Genomic DNA, 26,864 nt, shown 5'->3' on the forward strand with positions numbered 1-26,864 from the left:
GTTCATAGAAATGCATGTGTAATAAACTTGGTTTCTCTGGAAAGAATATTCCACGCTTATACAGTTTCAAAGGAAAAGCGTACATGGGGTTTACATCTATGATAAATATATAGTTTATACTTGTCTCACTGCATTGTGTATGTGCCTCAGAACACATATACAAGGTATATAAAGGATAACCATTGATAAATAAGACATGGTATTTATTATTTTATTATGTGGGTAACACTATGTCTGGATGTCATAGAGATGGAATGTGTATACAGAATATTTACATTGAGAGCTGGGGTTAATAAGATTATAGCTATGGTTGGTTGTGAACGTTTCATTTTTTTCTAATGCACACACAAGCATTCATTTTTAAAACCCAAAGAGGACACAGCAGAGTCAACGGATGCACAGATTCGCCTAAAGCCAAGATTATCATCCCGGAGCCATGCTTCATAACTGAAGGAGTTTTAGGGCCAAGAGGTGAGGCCCAATATTGGCTGCCTTTCCCTGTTTTGCTCGGAGTGCTTTATGAAAACGGCATTTGAATAAATTCTTTTAACCAGGATCTGCTTTGAGGCATTTATAAAATAGAGATTCCACAGTCTCGGGTCCGATTTGCTTTGCTTTATTCAACATTTGATTCTAACTCGGAAATATGTTACGACCAGTCTGCTTCCGTAGTACCTCTCGCTGTTAATGCAACTCACTTACATATCAGCTTAGGCAGGGTGCTGCTTAAAACCCGTAACCCACGTAGTGTGATTTGGACAATGTTTTACTTTGTTGCTTATTCTCAACAATGGTTCACAATTATTTGCGTTGGAAAGAGAATAGACGCAGGAAAGACCCTACATTTAGTGGAAAAACCATGTTTGTGCATATTGTAGATTGTAAGCTCATTTGAGCAGGCCTCTCTCTTCATTTTGTTTGTGCGTCTAAATGGTCATGTGCTACTTGTTACATCCTGTGTATGTCCTGTTTATCCGTTACAGAATGTGATGGCGCTATCTAAATCAATCAATGATATTTCAATATCCCTTTCATTCTTCCAGTGACAGGCCAGATGACAGCGTTTAATCATTGCCAATAAAAAGCACACAAATAAGTTGGGGTTTTTTTTCTTTTTTTTTTTTTACTCTATTAAATGTATACACTGCAGTAACTCAGTACATGTTTTCACTGACCTGCATTGTTACAGTATTAATATATCTTGGGTATGGTTACTATGCTACAAATGTTTTGTATAATTGTTTTATTTTTCTACATTGATTTCTTTGGTCTGCAAAATAAACCCCAAAAACCTTTTACTGTTACATTGTGTGTATATATATATATATGAAGTAAATACATTTCCAGTTTAGTCCACAATACAAATTTTGACGCCAGTCGAATCTGGAGCAGTGCTAAAGTTTTTTTGCTTGCTGCAGGAGAATTTACTAAATGGAGAGAGAATTTTACAGAATGTAAGCAGATGCATGAACTTAAGTGATAACACTTTCTTTAGTGCCCGTCGTATACATTGGGATGTTTTTTGCCTCGCTGTCCCATTTTGACGCGTCACAATTCTCAACGGATCTGTATATATATGTATACAGTTTTCCACTGTGGCCAAGCACCGTCTTTTCAAGTAATTATTTTGTTCTATTAAACATCAAACCATTTTGTCTTGTGTTCCAGGAAATGGCCAAGATCCTGAACCATCCACGAGTGTATGCCTTCCTCCACATTCCGGTGCAGTCGGCCTCAGACAGCGTGCTCATGGACATGAAGAGAGAATACTGCATAGCAGACTTCAAACGGGTGGTGGATTTTTTGAAAGAGAGGTATGTTTACTTATGTGCTGTGAGAGATTAGCTCGGCTTTTTTTCCACAACATCTAAAACTGCAACATATTCCTATCTTTGTGCAAAGAAAAGAAAAAATAAATCTTCAAGGTTCTTAAATTCCTTGGAACGGATCATTGATGTGGTTTTTACATTCTTCAGGGTGACTTTCATCCCCGTGACGCATACATTTTACCCAATATTATTTTTTTCTAAAAAAAAACTAATTGCGATTGTTTGACTACCACATGCAGGCTTTTTTGTGAAGCAAGTTATTTTCTGTTTGTTTTTCCTATTTGATGATATTCCAGCATTTTATCATTTTTCAATGTGTCTCTATGCTTTAGCGTTAATGTCTAAACGCCCGGTGTAAAAATTCATGGTCTGGCATTGTATGTAACTGAAGCTTTAACCCAAGAATAGAGTTCTCTCCTTGCTAGCTAAACTGATGACAGTATTTGGAGTTATCTACAATTGAAATATAATTAAGGATTCAGCATTGTGATATTCATTGACTAAACATTAAATTGTAGAACGTAATCTCCTTGGGTTAACAATGCTTTGCGCAGCGCTGACCGCACTTCTTGCTGGAGGAATTTACTAGAGTTGGACATCTGTACTACGTTGGAAGGTCAGGGAGTTGGAACTTCATCTCTCCTGCAAACTCCTGTTTTAGTGAATAAACCCATTTGTCTAGCACCTTCTGGATGACATGCATTACTTTCAGACTAAGTAAACCTAAAAACCATATAGTTGAAATACCGTTGTTAGAAGTGTAGCTGGATGTGTGTAAGTTTGCAAGCAGGGCCTTCTTTACCTAATGTATCAATTTGTCTTAGTTCTAGTTTATGTGTATAGTGTATATTGTAAGAAGCTCTGCGTAAATTGTTTTTGCTAGATAAAAGTTAATAATGTGTGAGAATACTACACCACTGTTATGGAATGCAGGTATAGCACAAGGGTACACAACTCTAGGCCTGGAGGGCTGTAGACACACCAAGAATTATATTAAAGAAATACATCATTTAATACACTGTGATGCCTGTGCTCACTCTAGGTTATAAAACAAAATCGGCCCTGTTTGCTGCCATTGGGGTCTGAGGTTGTGCAGCTCTGGTATAGGGCCTCAGGTCTGAATATAAAAAAGTGCTATAGTTCTCCAAATAACTTTGATTGCATAACTATTTAAATATAAATATATAAACTTAGTCTCCCTATTCTGAAAAGCAACTAAAAGCCATAGTCGCTCTACATAGAAACCCAAAACAAAGAAAGGGCTAGTGAATGCTTGGAGAATGTTAACAATGAGCTCGCGTTTATACCCTCCGCAGTAGAGCGGCATAGATACATATGCGGGCTCTGTGGTAGAAACAGCTTTTTAATATTATTCTACGGAAATTCTGCCTACAAGGTGCAGGGTTTCCAGGTATCCCCTGGGTTGCAGCATTGAACGTGACCTAGATATTCCTCGTTCTTCTACCTCGATGGGCAGTAGAGTACATCACAAGCTACACAAATCAGAATGAAAAATCTTAATTTCAAGATCAGGCTGCAGCATAAATATTACTTTATTTTCTATTTCATTTAAATAAATAAAAAAAATAGAATAAGGTAACCATGATATGTGGTACCAGTAATGAGCCTGAGCTTGAAAATCCGAGTTTTCATGGAATTCTCCCTATATTGTATAAGTATGTGATCAGACCACATCGGACTCATTATCCCCTTGGAGTTGGCAGCCATAATCATAACAGCAGCTGCGTCTCAGGTAATCTAGCAGTGTTGGCTGTGACAGGGGAATGCACCAACCTGTATATCCATCCCAAAAATATTAAATGTGAGTGTATTACATGTTGTTCCAGTTTATAATAAATTGCAAATATGGTACTTTCAGCAAGGTATTATGTGACCGTGATGTGTTACACAAGTACTGGTTTAGAAAAGCAATACTTTATTATACTCGCAGCTCTTTCTTCTTGCTCCAAATCATTGGTTTGGTCCAAGGCTTGCGGCTTTTATGATTTTGTAACCTGTACCTAACTCTGCCACTTATATCGAGCCATGTTTCCTAGAGAATGTTTATATGGCTGTAAAGGTTTTCTGTCATGTAGATTTTACATGTTTGTTTCCAGCTCTGCTAAGCAAACCTGGGCCTGTAGTCTTCCTCCTTACTGGGATTGCCTGTAACCTGTGTCTATGGCTGGAGACTGTTGGAATGACTCCACAGGGAACCGACATGTTCTCAAATGCTGTGCATCTAGGGGGCTCATTCTATGATGAGTTCTTCTATAGACATTATTATTATTATTATTATAGATGTATTATTACATGCGTGACTGGGTACCGTTACGGTGGATACAGCCGCTGTCCCGTACAGAGCAGGTTGTCTCTCCACTTTATAAACACTCCAGCACAGAAGTGGGCACTCGAGTTGAAGCCTTCTGGATATTTAAGACGCAGCACATGTTGGGCACCAGGAATTGCGGTGATTGTGATAAGCTTGCAAGACGCAGTTCTTTTTCTACTTTTTCTACAGAATGTTGTCTAACAGGATCCTCTAGTTCAATAAGCTTTTTCTTCAGATAGGCTTGATGCCAAATGTATCACGTTTTCCTAAGCTATTACAATAACTATGAGTAATAATAAATATGTGAAGACCTTGATTTTTGTTCAGTGGTATCTGTAGGTAATAAAAGCAACACAAAAATTGCTTCATGGTTGGGGGAGCAGTTATATAACACACAAACCCGTGAAAAGCACACTTGGAAAAATATAACAATACTTCTTGAGGTTGTTCTCATCTGCTTGTAGTTGTTTAAAATTCCCATCACTATCTGGAAGCAGTGGATTTAGTGAACCTCTCTTGTCCTGGTAGATGTCCCAAGGCGATATGAAAATGTCTTAGATTTGTGACAGGGTTGTGATGTTTGTGTTAAAATGTGTTGGAACACATAGTTCCTTCATTAATACCTTCAACGTAAGGCATTGTACACTATATTATGTTCACAAATGTTTTTCTTTCTTTGTGAACAATGTCAATAAACAGTTTTAACTCAAAGGTCTAATGGAGGTCTTGGATTAGTATTCAAAGCTTGATGTATGTAATATGTATATGCTAGATCATGCAAATCATACTTATAGTGATAGATCACCACTTACAGAGGGTGAGGTAGGGTTTAATTTGAGGTTTCACCTCTGAGTTATTACATTTGGTTGTTTTTTCCACTTAGCAACCATTAAATAAATGGTACTCTGCGTCTGTTACAGCATGCAGTATATCAGTGAATCTGCTTTTAATGGAACTCCCTGTCTGCATACATGTGGGTTTATGTACACATCACAGGGTAGACATTCTGCTAATCCAAAGGAGCAAATGTTTGCGTGTAAAGGTGTGCAGTGCCCCTAACATGGTGTAAAAATGAAGAGCTTTGCCGTGTAAGCCACATTTTGGCAATGATAAATTATACTGCCCGAGGACTGGCCACATTAAACTGATAATACAGCAGAAACAAATACATTAACAATACATTGACTAATGGAGCTTTACCAGAGTACAGATCTTTCCCCCAGCACTAATCTTCTTGTCAAAATATAATAAGATATAATCCTGTATTTAGATTTTCTCTATTATCTTTCATCCACATTATACATATTAGTGTTTATTTAGGAGAGTTTGTGTGACAGATCTTTCCCTTCACTATACATTACGAAGAGTCAACCCCACTGAGCTGCTGCTACAGTACGAGCTGACTGGCCCTGTATAGTGCATAGTTTAACCACTGAGGGTTTTACAAAGTCTCTTTACACATTAAATGATGCATTATACAGGGCCCTCCATACTGAATTCTGAAGTGACAGACTTAAAACCGCAACCTATTTAGTGAAGAAACTCCATTGAGGTTGTTTAATGAATTCAATCCTAGAAACCACACATCATTCCCAAATATTGGTGTACTTCTGTTGATGGGCTCTCCAGTCCAACATAGTACACCTCTGCCCAGGTCCTTCCAGACTCTGCATTTTAACCCTTAATTGGCAGAAATGTTCTTTATTGTTCTCCCCTTGTTTGCCTGGTGGTCAAATCTGTGTGGTGTTCTTCCCATGATGAGTTTTTTATACTGCTCCCTTGAATCCAGCTCAATATCTAATGGTACTCATTGGGGCTTGAAGGCTCAGCATTGCTTAATTGTAGATTAAATTGTGTAGTAATTAGTAGTAGTAGTGTTTTATTATTATTACTTATCAACTTAATTGATATGACTCCAGCACATTGAGCATCTTTATACAATGGACGTTATGGATAATAATTTAAACAAACACCCTGTCGGTACAGTTTTTTCTTAGTTTATAATGTATAATGTTCCCTTTTTTTCTCCTTTTGATAAATGCACCATAGTTGTGCTTGTTAACACTTTCCATGCACACCCTTGGAACATCTGCTGCAGTTTCACGCCTGCGGAGATAGACACTGATGAGTTCAGCTAGCAGGGCGAGTGAGTAAAATGAGCGAGCCATGCGTAATTTCCTTGGCTTGTAGTTAGGCTTCTGTAAAGAGGTAATACACAGCATGGATTATTATCTCACCTCTGGCTGCTGAGCCTAAGAGGCTTTTGTATAACAATTAACCTTTGCAGTGCCAGGATAAAAGAATCCAGCCAAATAATGCTGGATAAATGCAGTGTCTTAGCCTCTGTATCATCTATTTCTTATTTGACTTGTAATAATATGGCTAGGATAACCGCGTGCATTCTGAAAGCAGGGTTTCTATGTGGATAATAGGCATGTAGATATACATGGTAGTAGGTTTGTGACACAATACTAAATTTAAAGGGACGATCTACTGTCCCCTGACTGCACCGCTAAAGGATGGTACTCTTCAAAAACAGATGTAAAGCACTTAAAATAAAGCTGCAGCTTCCCTCCTCCTCCTGTGATCCAGTGATTCTTGCCCCTGATTGGCTGCATGAAAGTAATGGCTGCGCTTTCTACACATGCACACTGGGGTCACAGAATTCGCCAAGCTAGCGCTGGAGCTGGCTAGAGGAAACTAGATCATGTGCAAGGAGATATGTTAAGTCAATGGAAAGTAGCTGGGAGGGGTGTCAGGGGGAGACCACAATAATTAAAAGTACATATGATGGCTGAAGTGCGTCTTTAACAAGCTGAAAATCGTGACCCCTCCCATAGCATTTAGTTAACATCACTGGCACTGCACGTGGACTATGGCTTCGTCTTGTCATACTCCTTTTATGTAGCATGGCTATGAAAAAAAGTATTCTATCACCTATTTACAGATAGCACTATGTCATTGCCGCCTTGGGTCTTTATGGAATCAAAAATGTAACCATTCTTTCAGTCAGGTAATGATTATGTATCCTAAAAAACAGTGTTCATTAAATCACTGGCATTACATTAGTATGAATGTGATCAGTACTTTTCATAAGCCTAATCATTTCTCTGTAATGAATGATGTCCATTACCGATTTTCATGAATAACTGCTAGCAAACCCACCTGTGTGTAACGTATGTGTCAGACAGTGCTGGCCATGAATTTGAGATTCAATGCACACGTGATTAACTAGTGTTAAAGTTTATATATATATATAAAAATGACATCATTCACATATTCCAGAAGAAGAATACACGACTGCAGAAATAGTGTGGGACTGTCACTCTTTATTTCTTGTGTCATCTATTCTTGCAAAGACAGAATCATGTAATCAAATAATCTGTCCGCATGGACATGTTAATACACTATACATGAGTCTGAATTTCCCAGTGTGAAGTCTGAAGGTAAAAAGGGTATTTGTGATAGTGTGTGTCTCAGTTAAGGGGAAGTATCTTTTCAAGTGCCTATTGCCATTGATCTTGTGTCAAGGGGCCTATATCAGTCTCCACTTAAGTTTACAGATGTCATGAGAGTATCTTCCAGGGGCGTCTACACAACCTTCAGATCTATCCCCTGGTGTTAAGCGTTTAAGTCTCCTTCGTCTAAATACAGATGGTTTCCTTGGCCTGTTATGTGTGATCAGCATGATGGTGCATGTAGAGGTGTGAAAGGGATGCAAGAGACAAACCTTATTGATTCCTAGGTTGTATGTAGAAATGACGCATGCAGGCTACATGATTTGTGTATGAATTATAGAGCTATAGTACTGTGTGTACACATTTTACCTATATGATGTCACTCCTTTGGAATAGGATATTTCAGCTTCTCCAACTTAATACATGGACACTAATAAAAAATAAAATAAAATAAAAAATCACCAGTTTAAGAAGCCAACTCAAAACAGAGTTTTGGTTAAAAAAAAAAAAAAGTCTTGCGTGTGACACTCCTGGTTTCTCTTAGAAAAGCTTTCTCTTTTTACCTTTGAGAGCCAAATAGGCAAAAGGTTAGGAGTGATGTTGAAGGACTTTATATTGTTGTCAGTAGGACCTCTATAATTCGCGATTCAAAGCATATCCAGAGGGAGCACCTAAAGCGAAATGCACCAGGTAATTAGACTAACCAAAATGTGTTGGCTAATGATGTGCTTTTTTAAAAGATGCCTGTTAAGACCACCCGCTCTATTCTTTATTGGGCTGTCTTTGGTCCAGCAAGTAGGTTTACATTTCTACTGTTTATTTAGACTTAACCGCGGATAAAAGTTGCCAGTCTTCCCTGCAGGTCATCCGCCAGAGTAGGGTACCGTGTTAAACGAATGTCATTGTAAATAGCATTAAACTGTGAATTACTCATGTTGGGTGTTTTAATGTGTTTTTGCTTTAAGTTATGCTTTCTGATGTTACTGTAAATGAGACTAGGCAATAATTTATTATCTTTTGAGTTCATATATGTGGAAACCCACTATACGTTCTATTTATGGTAGATGGAACATCTTACAGTTTTTTTGAGCGGCACTGCTGATTTTGGTCATTTTAATGTATTAAAGCATTTATCATCTTTGAAAAATTATACAAGCTGTAAAGAAGTGTGTGCGTGGGGGGTTATTGTTTAACTGCTTTACAAATAGCTTATTGTAAGTGTGCCGGCGCTTCAGTCTAATGTAGTTCCTACTTCATTTTTAGCAACATGTTTCTGACAGTAGCATGTTGAAGAATTTGCAAGAATGGCTTATCTGCTAATTCCTTCTGTGGTGTCCAACTAATGCTTTTGTGAGATTGTAAAATGAGAATACATTATGTGCATTGGACGCATCCAATTCCCTGTTTCTCAAGTGCAGAAAAACAGATGTCTCTCTCCCTTGAGGAGATTTGCTGTGTTTTTGGCAGGAATTATTTGACACTAAAATGAAGGTTAAAGTGAGGCCACTGTAAACGTCAACTGCTATCAGATACTTTAATGTATATTTTTACACAGTTTGGGACATTATTATAATATTACATTTAATATTGCATATGGGAATTGTAAAAATCATCTGTAAACATAGTTATATTGTAATTAAATCAATCACTCTTTTTTGATCCGCCGATTGTGTTGTAAGTAGCTCAAGGTCTTTTAGTGGATCAACGGAGCGTTCCTAAAACATCAATACAGGTCGGATACGTTCTAGGAACATAAGCACAAATTTTGTAGGTGGCATCCATCCTTCTTGGATCTGTGGGAAGCCGTATTCCTTAGCAAAACTTGGATCTTGCTCTCTTCAGAAAGCCCTTTAAGCCACTAAGCAGTAACTATTGATTTAATACTCCAGTAACCGTAACAATGATCACTTTTAGCTCAGGATCTAAAAGGTGACTGATAATTAGAGGTTTGGTTGTTTGGTTTAAACCGAGGACTGGGTTCTGGCACTATATAAATAAAATTCAAAAAAAATAAATATTTTTTTTTTTTATTATTTTTTTTACTATTTTCATTTTTAGGATATAGTCCTTACGCTTAACTATATGTACTGCATTCTCTTTCTCTCTTTTGTCAGATGTTTGAGTTTAGACCTGTGCGGCAGTGTACGAACCTCTGCAATCCCTACTGTGTGTTTCTAACTTCTACTAAGGTTCTACTTTGTAAAAAAACAAGACACTACATTACCTAGCAACATACTATATGAAAGAAAATGTCCACACACGAACATGGTGCTAATGACACTACAGGGCCTTTTGGTAGTGGGTAGATTAACGCAGGTTAACAGGCATGCACATTCTATCATGTAGATGTGCCAGATATAATGAAGAACAGAAGATGAGGAAATGTGTTAATGTAACACATCTTCAGAACTGTGAACACAACGGGTTAGTCTCTGATCATCTCCTTGCAGTAACATCCCGAGCACTGAGTACAGCTAACATCTTGTTAATGTATTTGGTACCGCTCCATAAAATGTCACTTTAAGAGTCATGAATTGGTCTATAGCTGTAGATTTCTGGAGTTCTTATGAGATGGTATATCTGAAGTGGATGTCTTGTGGTTAGATTTCATGTGATGCTATAAAACTGTTCCTTTTTTTTGTTTTTAATCTAACAAAACCATATTCTGCTAAAGTCCCTGCACTACACAAGTGGAAAAATACTTTGTTCCTCAAGGGCAGCCAACAAGCAGGAGTGTAATTGTGACAGTTATAAATTCTACCCTTGGACTGATCCAACTGTTTTTAAAGCCACTTATCTTTCAAATCAGATCTGTAAATTCGCAGAGGAATGAATATGGATTTCCCTGATTTACCGCGTAGAAAATTGGACCATAGTTTTAGGTTTAGAGGTTGCTGTTCTTGATAGGAATGTCATATGGAAACTCATTGCCTACAAAGCTGTAGGACATTTTGCATAGTCAGTATTTTTCCATTACATTTTAAAGCTTTCTAGAGAGCAGCAAAAATTGTCCAAAAGTACAGAATTTTGTTAACCACATTATTTTGAATATGTGACAACTGGTTTAGAGGATCTCATAGCCTGATATATTGGGTGTCTGAGTCCTTTACAATTTTAATATTGTAGCTTTGAAATATCTTTTTGTTTTCTCTGTTTTAAAAAGGTTTTTTTTTTTTATATTAAGGAAATATTGTTTTCTTTCCCCTTTTCCTTGCTTGAGTTTCTTTGTAATCAACCTTACTTCAGCTTTGTTGTGATGGCTCTAATGAAATAACACATTTACTCCTACCAGTAACAACACAAAGGGGGTTCAACAGCTTTAACTACACTTAAAATGAGGTTATAATGATGATAATTTGAAAACATAAATGCCCGATATAAACTTTGGTAGCAAGAATTTGTGTGACTGATGTATGGACATGTCTTTTACTGTTGAGTAGAGGATTTAATATTCTCTCCTAAACACTCTGACGCATGGCTTTCCATGATAGATATGCCTGGGAACTTCTCCGGGGCTCTCTTTCTCTTACAGGTATGTCTCCAGTCAGGGACTGTCAGTGAGTATAGTGTCCGGATGAGTGAGTGTGGAATGGACAGTACCGGGCATGACAGTACCTCATATGATAATTGTATTTGAAAACGAGTGAATAAACGTATAAGTAGTGTAGTTCACATTTAATGTGTACATCTTGTCATGTGTTGGAATGTGGGTCCTGTTGGGTAGTTCTTAGTTCTCGACAGTGTGATTACCAGCTGCTGCGTAACGCTCATCTGTGTCATTTATTCCTCAGCAGGGAGCAAAGATATGTCTGTATAGGAATTGTCAGTTACTATAATACCTTTTTTTGAGTATGCCTAGCCGAGCTCAGTAGAAATTAACAACTGTATATATTTTAATATTGATAATGAAACAGTACTGTCACAATGAACTCTGTAATGTCATTTCAGCACTTGTTGAATGTATGATTATGTGGGGCTTTTATGTATACATTATGGATTGGCCTTTTCACTGCTAATGGAAGCGTCATGTCAAACTGTAAAGATGAAAATATAGATGTTATATCAGAGTAAAGATTTTTTTATGGTGTGTCCATTGGTGACAAGGTTAAAAAAACAATAATAATAACAACCAATATATATATATATATATATATATATATATATATATATATATATATATATATATATATATATATATATATACTATGTTGTGTATATATAGGTCTAACTTGCCTCAAGGGGGTATTTTGCATCCCCAGAGCCCTGCCAGTTTGGGGATAAGCTTGCAGTGTGGTGAAGACATGTTCCAATAAAAACTGAACAGGTCATCTGTGCTTTGTAGTTACAGCAACTTGGTAAACTTTCTCATTCTGTCACACCATTTGACTTTTAATGGAAAAATGTATTCTAAAGAACTGTGGTGGTAAAAGTGGAGTAATCATCAAGTTGCCATGTTAACGTCACCGCTTACTAGTTTGCACCAGAAATGTTCTTTATATGTAACCCCCAGTATGGGGATGATTCTTAACAGAGAAAGTGTCATTCAGGTCACAGGCACTTTATGGCCAGAGAGGAGGAACCAGCATGTCCCATTAAGGTACTGCATCGTTTTTGTTGACCTTTAACCCTCACAGCACCAGAATAGGGTGCAGTATATGGAATTTCCCTCTGGAACATAAATGGTTAAATCTGATATTTGCAGAGTATTTCTGCTTGATGTGAGCTGCCTCGGAGTAGGTGTTTTGTAATGTCTCTGAAGGTTGGCTCTGGTCCAAAGCTATGTGCAGCACTGTCTTTATTATTTTATTGTTCGACACAATAGACTGTGGCGGCAACAGTACACAGTGGCGGGACTTCTGCTCCCACACTAGTGATTGAAATCAGGGGAAAACCTGACTCACACGCTGTGTGTAATCCTGGCAGCCCCTGGAACGCTCCAGCCGAGCAGTTAACCACAGCTAGTAAGCCCTAACTAAGCCCTTGTGCTTTGTTGTTTTCCCTCCCTTGTGACTGGACTCTTGGACTGTGAAGCCTGAAAACGTTGTGTTATGCCTCGCAGAAAGCGTGTCCGACCTCCACTCCTTCATTCCTCTCATGCTTGTCACGCACTGTGCAGACTAGGGGAGATGGTTACAATCTCGTGGGAATCTGGAACGTTCATGCTTTTTTTTTCACTGCTCCATTTCATTTAATGGTAGTTCAATTGCTTTCTCACCCAGCAGCCTCTCCCCAAGGCTTTATTTTACCTTTGAGATTAAACATTAGCAGTAGTCTCACCATTTTAATCTGCAGTTTAGGGTCTGCGCCCAAACTCCCCTTTTCACAGTTTGATCACCTAATCCAAACTGCGTTCTATTTAGTTTGTTTGTAGGTTGACAGACAAACGGTATGCCGTGGATCTTTGCTGGCCAAGATAAGGGTCAGAGTGTGGAGATACATAATTAATATCAGCCTTGCTGATATGGTTGCAAGACATTTTGTTTGTTTGGTAAGTATTTGGGTAGGGTGAACCTGTTAATGCAGTAAACTACAACTCTCACGATCCTTGCACAGGCTACACCTTTTTGATTTTGCGATGCCGTGGTATAATTTATATTTAATGACCAGGTAACATCAGTGCAATCATTTGTAGGTGTGTAGATTGATGCGAGTTTATGAAGTCTACGCAGACGCATCAGTAATCAGCCATGGGCCGATGTCCGTAATTACACTTTTGTCATGTTGTGAGTAGCCTCGTGTTATACAGCAGGGAAACCTGAAATTAATAAAGATTTTAAATGACCGCTATTTAGTATCCCTTAATGTAATTAAGTCACAATATGTTTATAGTGAGAGTTGGCAGGCTTCCCAGACTGTAGCAGAATGTGTCCAACGGCATAATATCAGGGGTTGAATACATACCATTATACATGGATATTTCATCATCCTACCTGATTCCCAGCATGATGTGCTGACATATCAGACATACTCCTTACTCTATAGCTATAGCTGCAAGTAGAATGGATTAGATCTCCTGTAACAATCTTGGACAAATTGTCCGATCTAGGTAGTCACAGCTCTGGTGGTTGTTGTGCTACTTGTAATTAAATCTGTGAATGTATAATTTTTCATTTTTCCCGACACATACACATCATTAACATTTCGCCAGTGAATTAAATACGTTTTACTGGCTCTCCCACCCTTTTGGTACCTGTTACGTCAATATTCTGGGGATGAAAAGATTGAATGAGATTTGAGTTTCTTATCTCTGCCTTAGGCTAAAAATTTAGCATGTTGCTCCATTTTTAAATATAAGAATCTTATAACGTTTTTTGGTTTTTTTTTTGCATCTCTGGGATAAAACATATGTAAATATGTCCTCACATAGCGTTACTTTAGTTGTTCTTCCCTGCCAGTTGAATAACCCTTAGGGTAGAATTACGCTGCATCTGCCACAAAGAGACCATTTAAAGAGCACAAGTCATTTTAAAGAGATATACATTAATTAGTTACATACTCAGAAGGTGACAATTATTGCAGAATACCTTTATTACCAGCATGAGATGTCAAGTCCCATCTTGTCATTTGGAGTAGATTCAGGTAGAGCTTTCCCCATGTGTCTGCAATTCTTCAAGGATGAACGGGAATCTTCATGCAAATGGTTCTTATTTGAATAGTAATTTGGTACTCCATTCATGTGCTTCTAGCTTCCAGATATCACCTTGGACACATGGCCCTTTACAAGCAGTAGCTGAAGAGCCACCTGCTTGCTTATCAGCTGGATCATTACTCCAGCCTTCAGAAGCCAGGTGGATGGTGAAAGGTCACTGCTTCAGTGTCCTCCTCGAAAGAGAGATAAAAGCTGACACGGTTTTCCCTTGCGCAGATTATTTGCATAATAAATTCCATTGAAGGTGCTTAATGAAATACAACAACAAAAATATGTTCAGAATGCGTGCCGGTCGTGCTCAGCTAGCCTCAGAGGCATAATATAGATGCCTAATTTTCTGATAACTCTGATCCGATCAGATTGTATAACTTCTCTGTACATAGCCACGTAAACTGCAGCAAGTTTTACACCTTCATGGCATGATGCGACTACACAAGCACGTCAGGGACTGTGCAAGAGTGTGGTTATTTCACAGTAGAAGGCTGCTTTGATGCGATATCTGGCATAGAAGTGATTCTTCTATTATGTACCTTTTCAGAGCCTTCTAAATCTGTGACAAACTCCCTGGGGAATGATACATGACTACTTTCCTCCAGTGGTTGAAGCTGAAAATTTTAATTTTGTGTGTTGTGTGATGAGTAAATGGCATGCAACTCCACTGTCCGTGCAAAATATATTTTCCTCCATTATACAAGGTTATCACACCTCACAAAGTCTATATAAAAATATAGATATCATTGCTTAAAATTGGACACACAAATACAATCAAATTACATGTTTACATACAATAATGTGCTTGCAAGATATGATAAACATTGTAATAGCTTTTTCAGAATTGTGTTTTATTTAAAAATGACTACTTTTCTACTTCCAGTGGTGTAAGGCTTATTCACAAGAGCAAATCGAGATGGAGTTAATGTTCAAAGCAGCCATTAATCCAAACAGGATAGCAGGACATCTCATGGTTAAAGTTGTTATTGATTGGATGTTGGATGTGGCATTATAACGAGCGCCACATTCTTTCCTTCCCCAGCACAGTGGACACAATTTGGTTCTTTGCGACCCTGTCCCCAGTCATTTGTACTACCTATGTCCTTTGCGCTCAAATCTGTGAATACATTCAATCATATCTTAGAGAGTGTTCATGGATCTGTCTACCTACATAGTTCACTGTATTGACCTTGGCCCTGATCATGACCGTCAGTAAGATGAGAGAAGTAATGACTCATGGTATGTTAAAGTATTATTAGCACAGCTATGAATCTGTATATATATACACACATACATGCACTGTTACCTTTAGTGCATAATTCCATCAGGAAAAGAAAAACCAAACTAAATGCACATATTGATTATCATTACTTTTACACTTCCACTGCTCCATAATTGATTTTAATGTGAAGAAAACTTAACACTCTGAATACAAATAAAATAAATCCCATTGCTACATTAGTTTTTTTTTGTGTGTGTGTGTGTGGGGGGGGGCCTGTTGGTCTGCAATAGAAATAATGCCAGATTATATTTATACCATGGATCTTGTTACCATTATACTGTATTTCTATTTTTCCCTTCATATTCAGTCCCTGGAATTTCTCCCTGCAAAACCACAGGTTGATGTGAAAAAAAATCATATTTCTTGCATGCTGAGTTCTGACATACTAACAATGTACCGTATTTGCTCGATTATAAGACGAGGTTTTTTTCAGAGCAAATGCTCTGAAAAATACCCCTCGTCTTCTAATCGGGGTCGTCTTCTAATCAGACCTCAAATAGAGTCTGATTAGGAGACTAAGATCCAGATCCCCCGCACCGCTGCAGGGGACCTGGATCCTCCTGTCTCACCCCCCCCCATCATACACACACTTACCGGTGCTTCCTGCTGTATTGCCGGGGCAGCGGGTTGACGTCTACGCGATCCGCGTAGACAACGTCCGCTGCAGCCGGAAGGAGGTGTGGCTAGCAGCGGGGGTTGTCTGCGTCCGTCGCGCAAACCTTCCCCGACTGTCAGAGATCAGAGTTCCCCGCACCGGTGCGGGGAACTCTGATCTCTGACAGCCGGGGAAAGTATACGCGACGGACGCAGACAAACCCCCGCTGCCAACTCCACCTCCTTCCGGCTGCAGCAGAAGGCGACGTCAACCCGCTGCCCCGGCTGGAAGCACCGGTAAGAGAGGGCTGAGAGGGGAGGGGAGGGGAGAGTGTGTGTGTGTGTGTGTGTTAGTTAAATGGGGGTATAGTGTGTGTGTGTGTGTGTGTGTGTGTGTGTGTGTGTTAAATGGGGGCATAGGGCATTTCTGGAGTGGCGTTAAGGGGGCATTTAATAGAGCACTCTGCCTCCTGAAATGCCTTATACACCTATATGCCACTCTGCCCCATAATATGCATTTTAACCCCCTAAATGCCAGAGTGGCATATAGGGGTATAAGGCATTTCTGGAGGCAGAGTGCTCTATACAATGCCTTTTAACTCCCTTAATGCCACTCTGCCTCCTGAAATGCCTTATACCTCCCTATATGCCACTCTGCCCCATAATATGCATTTTAACCCCCTAAATGCCAGAATGGGATATAGGGGTATAAGGCATTTCTGGAGGCAGAGTGGCATATAGGGGTATAAGGCATTTCTGGAGGCAGAGTGGCACATAGGGGGTCAAAAGGCATACCATGGGGCACAGTGGCATATAGAGGGTGAAAAGGCATATCATGGGCCACAGTGCCATATTGGAGTGGCAAGCCTGGGGGCAGATGTGCGTAACTGGGGGACAGGTTGGAAAATACAAGAAATAAAAACAAAAAAAATATTTTTCTCAATCATAGCTTTTATTAAAAAAAATAGTTTACATGAATTAACATTTACTGGTAAAACTTTTTTCCTTTAGGGTCGTCTTATATTCAGGCTTTTTCTTTTTTTCCTAAGTTAATATTCAGATTTTGGGGGGTCGTCTTATAATCAGGGGTCGTCTTATAATCGAGCAAATACGGTAATTGAAAATTTGCGCTCTCTATGCTTAGACAATAGTCGTCTCAGTACTTTTTCTCCAACATATTGGTTTTTCATAAACATTCTGTTAACTTTCTGTTTTTTTCCCTTTTTATTACCTAAATCAAGATCTCTAAGATCTGCTGTAAATTCAAATTGGAAATTTGTTGTAAAGCATTGTAAGAGTTACTTAGAAGTGACCGTTTCACTGTATAGTATTCAGGTTTTGAACTTTGGGGTACTTTGGTTTATGCAGTAATTCTCAAATTGAGGGGAGATGCAACATAAAATTAAACATTCACTTCTACCGGCTCTGTTAATATTCTTTTATAACAATATTAAAAGTATAATTCATAGGAATGCTAAATGCCCAAACTCTCCTGAGAAATAGCTTTGTAGCCTTATTCAGAATATTTCAAGGGGTGCTTAATGACCAATGACTTGTCATGGCATTAAATACTTAGAAAGCGATTAAAGAGGTTGCTTTCTTCGCTTAAATGTTGGAAAACCTCACTGTGACAGCCCTGGAGAGTGGTCCAAGCACCATGGTGGTGCCCATTAAATAGTAAACAAGTTTCCAAGAGCGTCTCTCCAGGCCTTCTTGAGAACTCTGGGCTATATTCGACCAAGTCAATGTGATTAGAAAAATATATTTAAAAAATAAAAAATAGTTTAAAAAAAAATGTGGTAACATGTAATGATTCAGTGAAGTCTAGTTTTCAAAAATATACGGTTTGATTGGGTAAATTGAATCGGCCAGCTTCAAATGTGTCCCACATAGGACATGGGACCGAGATACTAGATGTCAAAACTGAATGTGATCTTTTAGCCCACAGCTAACCTGTCAAACCCACGCATGGGTGGAATCACTGTGTGCATGAGATGTTTTTATTTTATTTTTTTAAGTGACGTATACCTGAAGTGAAATGTGTGTCAAACACCACAAAATAAATTACCAAACAGTTAGGCAAAGGCATTGATAACTTGATTGTATATAAACGTGTATTTTTGTTAGTAGTTTTATATAGGTCGTGACAGCATCAAACAGCCACTTGTAACTCTCTCAGAACTCTTGACATGCCATTCCAGTGGGTTTACAGTGAATATCTAGCGTTATCCCTAAGTTACATGTTTTTGCATATAAAACATGCATTCCTTCTTTATGCATACTTATTTAACATACAGAAGCTATGTAAGCATAGCTTCTGTCCTTGAGGACATGTCTCATTAAATGCAGCTGTAGTCTTTTCTTTCGGAAAATTCTGTCCTTATGCATTAAAGCTTCATATGCTTAAATAGCTGTATGTATATCATCACTATATTGAATTCACTTTATATGGAATGAACCAGCTGCATGACCAAATGTCCCGTATAAGCAGAAGATTCTTAGCTCATAAGAAGAATAGAAGATAAAGGGTGTTACTTGGGTGAGAACGTTTAACCCCCCCTCAGACCTTTTCTGCTGGCCAAGACCTTTTCTGCTTTCTGATATTATTTCTATGACATTAGCCTGTGCTCGGTATGTTTGGTTGCTAATAAGCCCACAAGTGGCCATGGTTTATAACAAAAGTTTATGGTGAGACATTATTTGAGAACTTGATGGGTCTGTTGAGACATTTAGTTTAAACATAAACCTATAATCGGTATAACTACCGTATTTGCTCGATTATAAGACGACCCTGATTATAAGACGACCCCCCAAAATCTGAATATTAACTTAGGAAAAAAGAAAAAGCCTGAATATAAGACGACCCTAAAGGAAAAAAGTTTTACCAGTAAATGTTAATTCATGTAAACTATTTTTTTTAATAAAAGCTATGATTGAGAAAAATATTTTTTTTGTTTTTATTTCTTGTATTTTCCAACCTGTCCCCCAGTTACGCACATCTGCCCCCAGGCTTGCCACTCCAATATGGCACTGTGGCCCATGATATGCCTTTTAACCCTCTATATGCCACTGTGCCCCATGGTATGCCTTTTGACCCCCTATGTGCCACTCTGCCTCCAGAAATGCCTTATACCCCTATATGCCACTCTGCCTCCAGAAATGCCTTATACCCCTATATCCCATTCTGGCATTTAGGGGGTTAAAATGCATATTATGGGGCAGAGTGGCATATAGGGAGGTATAAGGCATTTCAGGAGGCAGAGTGGCATTAAGGGAGTTAAAAGGCATTGTATAGAGCACTCTGCCTCCAGAAATGCCTTATACCCCTATATGCCACTCTGGCATTTAGGGGGTTAAAATGCATATTATGGGGCAGAGTGGCATATAGGTGTATAAGGCATTTCAGGAGGCAGAGTGCTCTATTAAATGCCCCCTTAACGCCACTCCAGAAATGCCCTATGCCCCCATTTAACACACACACACACACACACACACACACACACCCTATACCCCCATTTAACTAACACACACACACACACACACACACACTCTCCCCTCCCCTCCCCTCTCAGCCCTCTCTTACCGGTGCTTCCAGCCGGGGCAGCGGGTTGACGTCGCCTTCTGCTGCAGCCGGAAGGAGGTGGAGTTGGCAGCGGGGGTTTGTCTGCGTCCGTCGCGTATACTTTCCCCGGCTGTCAGAGATCAGAGTTCCCCGCACCGGTGCGGGGAACTCTGATCTCTGACAGTCGGGGAAGGTTTGCGCGACGGACGCAGACAACCCCCGCTGCTAGCCACACCTCCTTCCGGCTGCAGCGGACGTTGTCTACGCGGATCGCGTAGACGTCAACCCGCTGCCCCGGCAATACAGCAGGAAGCACCGGTAAGTGTGTGTATGATGGGGGGGGGGGGTGAGACAGGAGGATCCAGGTCCCCTGCAGCGGTGCGGGGGATCTGGATCTTAGTCTCCTAATCAGACTCTATTTGAGGTCTGATTAGAAGACGACCCCGATTAGAAGACGAGGGGTATTTTTCAGAGCATTTGCTCTGAAAAAAACCTCGTCTTATAATCGAGCAAATACGGTACTTTGTGTATCACGTTTGAGAAGGATCATATACCCCTGCTGCTGTTATTTTGTACAGAGTTATGTAACAATTGCTTCCACGAGAGCCAAACCTTGTTATGGTGAGTCTGTCATAAAATAAACTTGTTAAATATTCAGACAGGCTGTGAAAACGACCTTGTAGGCCAGGCAGTGTTCTTCCGCCTAGGTAATGCACTAGGACAGAATCTCTAACAAGGGAGTCTGGCCGTTTCAGTTTTTTTGTTAATCCAAATATCATATCTGATTTGTACGCTGAGGAACCTGCCTCAGTAGTATTATTGATCAAAGTGTGCTTTTTTGTAACATTATGATAATGGTTCTTTGAATGCGGAAAGCCAGCAGCTTGTAATTATCTGACTGCTATCTGTCATCTGTCCCATCTGCTAACTTGGTTCCCAGCTAAAGTATTAGTGACTTGACCATGACATCCTGCGACTTTACAATCTCGTTACCCATCCCCTTGTTTTGTCACTTTCACTTGTTTGCCGCACGCTTTCATTTGTCAAAAATGCCAGCTGCATTTAGTACTTCACATGCTCATGAAACTGGAGAGGACGTGCAGATCGCAGAGCCATCCATTCCACTATCCATACAGATGTCTGCTCGGGCAGTGGCTGTGTGATCGTCATATGTAATGTATTTGATGCATTACATGCTGTCTAACTGCTTATTTATGATCAGAATGATGCCGTTGGAAGACGTGTTCGAAGTGAAAATGTGTCTGTTCAATAAAGTTCACATTTCCGCAAAACATTTTTTTTTAATATTTGCTGTCTACATTTTAATTTTTTTCTAATTTAGAGGTAACGCAAAAGCATGCTTAACAGAAAATATATATATTTTTTTTTACTTAATCTGTGTGAGTGGATGGTTTATACAGCTATTCATAAACTTAATACATAAAATAAAAACTAAAACTGCCAAACCAACAGCCTATAAATAGGTACAAATCTTTGTTTATTACTGTACTAACTTCTGGTGATGTCCCCCATTGACATTATCCTGCTTCCAAACCCACTTTTGTTGTACCTTAGTATGGTGCCTCAGTGGAGGTTGGTTAAAACAGTGTGGCCCTATAAAAGGTACCAAATGAACCTAGCAGTAGGTTGGGACGTGTTCTCCCGTGTATGCCATGCAGTAGCCCGTAAACTCCTTCCCCATTTCTGATGTTCTCCACAGTCACCTGGATCGTCCATTAGGTTGCCCCACCGTTCTTCAGAAGTGGTTGGAATGTTCTGTCTATTATTTTTAGTGGTATAGATGGTAACAGTTATGATAAAGGTGTACCTGCAAATATTGCTAATTGCGTATCACCTGAGTTATCAGGTCAGACATCAAAACTCTTGAGGAAAAATCAAGATCTTTTGGTCGATACACATCTAAGAGTCCTGTATATACCATGCTGAGAATCTCATAATATGTTAAATACTTCTATCATCAGACTTAACAGTGCACTAGGGGTCCATTCATTGTGTTCCTTGGAAGAATTCCTGTCAAATACCTTTTCTACTGATTCCACCGCACCTGGGGAAGGACAGTTATACAGTACATCCACAGAGGCATTATGTTTTTTTGTAATCACAGAAAGGCGATTTATATTTATAAAGCAAAATTATAAACTCATAATAACTTTACTGTGCACGCTTTGCCTGTATTTCACACACATTACTGAAATTACAATTAAGCTATTGATTATAAACCAAACACATCTGAGCCTTTTCTGTCATCACAAATGCTGGAGGATTTCACTCAACAAGAGCTCCTTGCTGGCTAACTGTGTTTATGAAGCTGTCTCTTCTGTTGATCAGATCATGCTGCCTTTCCTGTTCATGCAAATGGACTCCTAGGAGTTAGGAAATCCTTAACATGGTTTTGTACATCTGAGCCCATAGATGAATGGAAATTCTACCCTAGCAGAACTTTAAATATCCTGCTACTCAGTGGCAAACAGGAAGGGAAAGTATTCGAACATGTAATATGTTACAGCGGGCACTGTCTGTAGTGTCGTCAATATTGAAGACATTATTTCATCAAATAAGCTAATTAAATCATGAATGGGCATCGTGGGTTTTTCCTTGTTTTACTAGGTTTTTTAGAGCTGTGTTTTGGGTTTTTATTGACACGCAAATACACAGAGTAAACTGGAACAAGGATACTTGGAAGGGTATCAAATAACACAAACCCAGCTGTAACATTAGGTTACTGTGCCTAGATTAGATAGGTAGATGCATAAATATGGTTTAATCAAATTATACTTTAGTCAAGTATTCAAGTGTAATTGCTCATATACATGGTAACATTTCACCGTTTGTGATTGTGCCGTAATATGTTATGATCCCAACTGCTTCACTCATCTTTATCCTATACTGTAGAAATAGAGATCATTTTACAGTTATGCTTGTGTTATGGGTAACTGGTGGATATTTTTTCGCTTCTAACAACCTGGTTTATAACATTCCGAATGGCCCAAGTCGAGTCCATGGAATATGATCTTTGCTGTCTTATTCCGTGGGGCACTGTTAATTCTTAGGGAAATCTGTTTAATTATGTAAGTTCCACAACAGCTTGGGTCGTAAGGGTGAACCATCATTCGCCGTCCGTTTAACCTTTGCGGTTATTGTTCCTGTTGAGGGGCTCTATCGGGTTAGGGGTGTAAACGCATATGAGTGGGAGGACCAACCTTATTTCCTGAATAATACTTTCTATTATTAAAAGGCATGACATAACCCATTTATTATTTTTCTGGATTTTATTTTGCGGTTCAATTTAATCAAAGGTGAAAAAAACATTTTAGCATGTTAAGCATTATATTTTTCCAATGGGTGTTTAATCACATACAAACTTTAAGAAGCTTTTTCAGTTTCTGTGGCAACAGACTGCCTGCTTTTGTGTCACATGATAAGCATTTGGGGTGCATTTAGTTATAAAAGTGTTAAATTTGCCAGAGTAGATGGAACAGAATTCTTAGGAGCGAGCGTTGTAGAGTGTCCTGGGCAGTGATTATATACTCCTTACATTAGCTGCACCTCCAAATCTATCCTTTACGTACATTTTAAATCAACACACACGGTTGCTCAGAATTTATTCATGTTATGTTGTCAGCAATGTAATTTCAACACATCTGTTCAAATATGTATTTCAGATCAACTTGGTGCCGGTTCTAATAACATGGCAGGATTTTTGACGGTTATTATATCCCCCAAAGTATACACCAGATGGCATTTATTAGAGGGTGAATAGAAATGAAGTTAAGATGCATAGTGTTTTGTCTTAAGTCTCTCTTCTTTTGAGTTCTAAAACAATGATGAGAACATATAAATCTGTAATTAAAGTCTCAGAGAGGCATCTGCTGGATGGGAATCCATGTGTCAGAAGCCCAGCCAAACATCTAGCTGCTGAGGTAGGCCTTGGCTTTGTGGAAACGTTTTACCATGTAAGATTTGCTTTCTACATTGCAATTAAATGTAGTATTAATCCTTTAATACTACATAAGCACGGAGTAAGGCAAAACAATAACAGTAAGGCAAAAATACAATGTGGTCGCAAGGTATCTTCCTTTGGGTTTAAAATTAGTTAAAATAAATGTATTTTTATCAAATACATTGTAAATACATGCAATTGATCGCCATGCAACAAAAAGTGATGTAAAAATCAGTGGTTTGGCCATATTGGCATTTTGACCTGTGCAGATAACTGGGAGACCTCAAGTAAAGAGATGATACTAAGACATGTAGTCAATTCATCTTTTCTTTGTTTGCTCAGTAAAAGAAACTTTAACTTAAGACTCCAAAATTAACTCACAATTTGTAAAATTATGTGTGGTAAGGAAGAGACTTTAGCTTGGGAAAAAAAATGTGCACAGAGGAAAGTGAGGGTAGTCCATAAGATGTAGTCCCTTAATGCAGGGGACATTGCAGATGTATAGGAAAAGTAGTTGAACCTGCCCAAACGCATCAGACACCCTTTCAAGCTCTTGTGCTATTATTTTGTTTAAAAAATAAAAACAATGTAGTAAGCCTATTGGGTTATCTGATTGTCACCGCTTTCTGTTGTTCTCCTTGGCATCTGTTGCCTTAGTAGTCTGGCAATACATATGGTGTACTTCTGAGTCTAAAGAACAGGACAGAGACCTGAGGACCCATCCTATGATAACTCAAAGTTGTCATCAGCTGAATCTATTTCGCATTGGATTAGTTTTGGGGAGCGATCCAGGTAACAACCATGGCAGTCAATAGTCGCAGATGCTGGTAGGACAATGCTTTTGGGTGACTAGACATTTCTTTAATTGATAGCATCTTAAATGACCCACGCACACAACAGTACATGTATGGTGAACCTTGGAAAATGTTTTTCTTAATGTGATTTGGTATTTGGAAAGGGTTTTAATGTATGCAGTATTTGTAAGGGATGTATATTTAATACATGACAGTATACCAAGTAAAATCATTGTCTCAGGCTGTGCTTTTCAGAGAGAAAACGAGAGATACACAGTATCTTCGTATTGGCTCAGGTTAGACATTTGGCAGTGCTAGTTCTGAATAAATGTTAGGAATATGCTCCTTGAACTCTCAACTCATCCTGCCCTGACTTTTGTATTGTGAGCAAGTTAGCCCAATAGACAAGGGGGGGTCCTGTGGCAGACTGGGACGCTGGTAATAGACCCATACAGCATAGGCTGTGCGTATATATAAATACTTGTAGCGTCTGTGAAGCTAGCCAGCGACTTATCTTACCACCTCTCAGTAAAATAAAACTTCCTTACGTTTCATACAAGATAAAAAAAATAAATCCATATTTATCACATCAATGTGTTTTAGTGATATCTTTTGTATGTTTGGGTAGATGTTGCACCCTATTTTGCAGACATTATAACGTTAAAGCTTTTTGTGATAGCTTCCTGCGTGATATTTCACATTGGCATGTTTGTTTCTGAAAACTTGTAAATGCTGAATTTCCTAGCGGCACGCATATTTACAACAAGACTGTACCACACCTTAAAGCAAGAACATTTCTTAAAATTCAGCATAAACGGCTGTTAGCTGAGCTGGTTTGTAGGGAGGCAGTGTGAGCAGTTTAACCACTCATGCTTTGCTTAACAGTATCATAGACGCGCTTAAAGTGTAAAGTGTTTTATAAAGTAAACCACCACAAAAAAGTGGACTTCTATGGAGCAGTAGTATTTTGACATCTTTAAAGAAGTATATTGCAATAAAATGGAATTTTGCTTAGTGGGGAGAAAGTTCCCCGCATCCTTCCTCAAAAGTTCTATTCAGAACTATATTATGTGAAATGTTGGGATCCATCATAATTAGGTCATCATTTCCTGGGGCTTTGTTTTCTGTAGGACGTATTTGTTTCTGTAGGACGTATGTTTCAATTGACTTTTCTAATAAAAAATGGTAAATGTGAATATACAGTAAAGGAAAAAAATATTTGATCCCCTGCTGATTTTGTACGTTTGCCCACTGACAGACATGATCAGTCTATAATTTCAAGGTTTATTTGAACAGTGAGAGATAGAATAACAAAAAATCCAGAATAACACATTTCAAATAAGTTATAAATTGATTTGCATTTTACTCCTTTGTTGCCTTGGCCGTGTGTTTTGGGTCATTGTCATGCTCAAATTTTCAATGTCCTGGCTGAGGGATGGAGGCTCTCACCCAAGATTTGACGGTGCATGGCCCTATCTATTGTCCCTTTGATGCCGTGAAGTTGTCCTGTCCCCTTAGCAGAAAAACATCCCCAAAGCATAATGTTTCCACCGTTTCCTCCTCCAAACACGGTGAGTTGAGTTGATGCCAAATAGCTTGATTTTGGTCTCATCTGACCACAACACTTTCACCCAGTTCTCCTCTGAATCATTCAGATGTTCATTGGCAAACTTCAGACTGCCCTGTACATCTGCTTTCTTGAGCAGGGGGACCTTGCAGGCTCTGCAGGATTTCAGTCCATCACGGCGTAGTGTGTTACCAATTGTTTTCTTGGGGACTATGGCCCCAGCTGCCTTATCAATGATCTTACAATACAGCTTATAAGATCCTCCTGTGTAGTTGTGTTTCTTCCATTTGCGAATAATCGCACCAACTGTTGTCACCTTCTCACCAAGCTGTTTGGCGATGGTCTTGTAGCCCATTCCGGCCTTGTGTAGGTCTACAATCTTGTCCCTTACATCCTTGGGCAGCTCTTTGGTCTTGGCCATGGTGGAGAGTTTGGAATCTGAATAATTGCTTCTGTGGACAGGTTTCTATTATACAGGTAACAAGCTCGTTACCTGTGTAAAAGACACCTGGGAGCCAGACATCTTGGTGATTGATAGGGGATGAAATACTTATTTCACTGAGTAAAATGCAAATCAATTTATAACTTATTTGAAATGCCTTATTCTGGATTTTTTTGGTTTTGTCTCTCACTGTTCAAATAAACCTACCATTAAAATTAGACTGATCATGTCCTTGTCAGTGGGCAAACCTACAAACTCAGCAAGGGATCAAACAAAAGCGAACGTCCAGTGGGTCTAAAATGTGCTTAGACCCCAACAATCCCCCCACGGTAGGTAGGATAGGGGCCTACTTCTCAGAAAGGAGAAGGAAGAGGGATAAAAAGAATATAGAGAACAGAGACTG

At 39.0% G+C, this 26,864-nt stretch overlaps 1 protein-coding gene across 1 annotated transcript in view; it reads left to right on the forward strand.

The window, feature by feature from the left end:
* LOC149289572 (threonylcarbamoyladenosine tRNA methylthiotransferase) overlaps window positions 1-26,864 on the forward strand; it is a 328,224-nt gene that overhangs the window by 223,726 nt on the left and 77,634 nt on the right. Inside the window, exon 9 of the mRNA XM_089490398.1 lies at window positions 1,669-1,814. Coding sequence (XP_089346524.1) covers window positions 1,669-1,814 — 146 coding nt within the window. The remainder of the gene's footprint in view (window positions 1-1,668; window positions 1,815-26,864) is intronic.

The sequence above is a fragment of the Sceloporus occidentalis genome, unplaced genomic scaffold (assembly GCF_023333645.1).
Source record: "Sceloporus occidentalis isolate IW3139 unplaced genomic scaffold, rSceOcc1.0.p SCAF_44, whole genome shotgun sequence".
In the NCBI taxonomy this organism is placed as follows: Eukaryota; Metazoa; Chordata; class Lepidosauria; order Squamata; family Phrynosomatidae; genus Sceloporus; species Sceloporus occidentalis.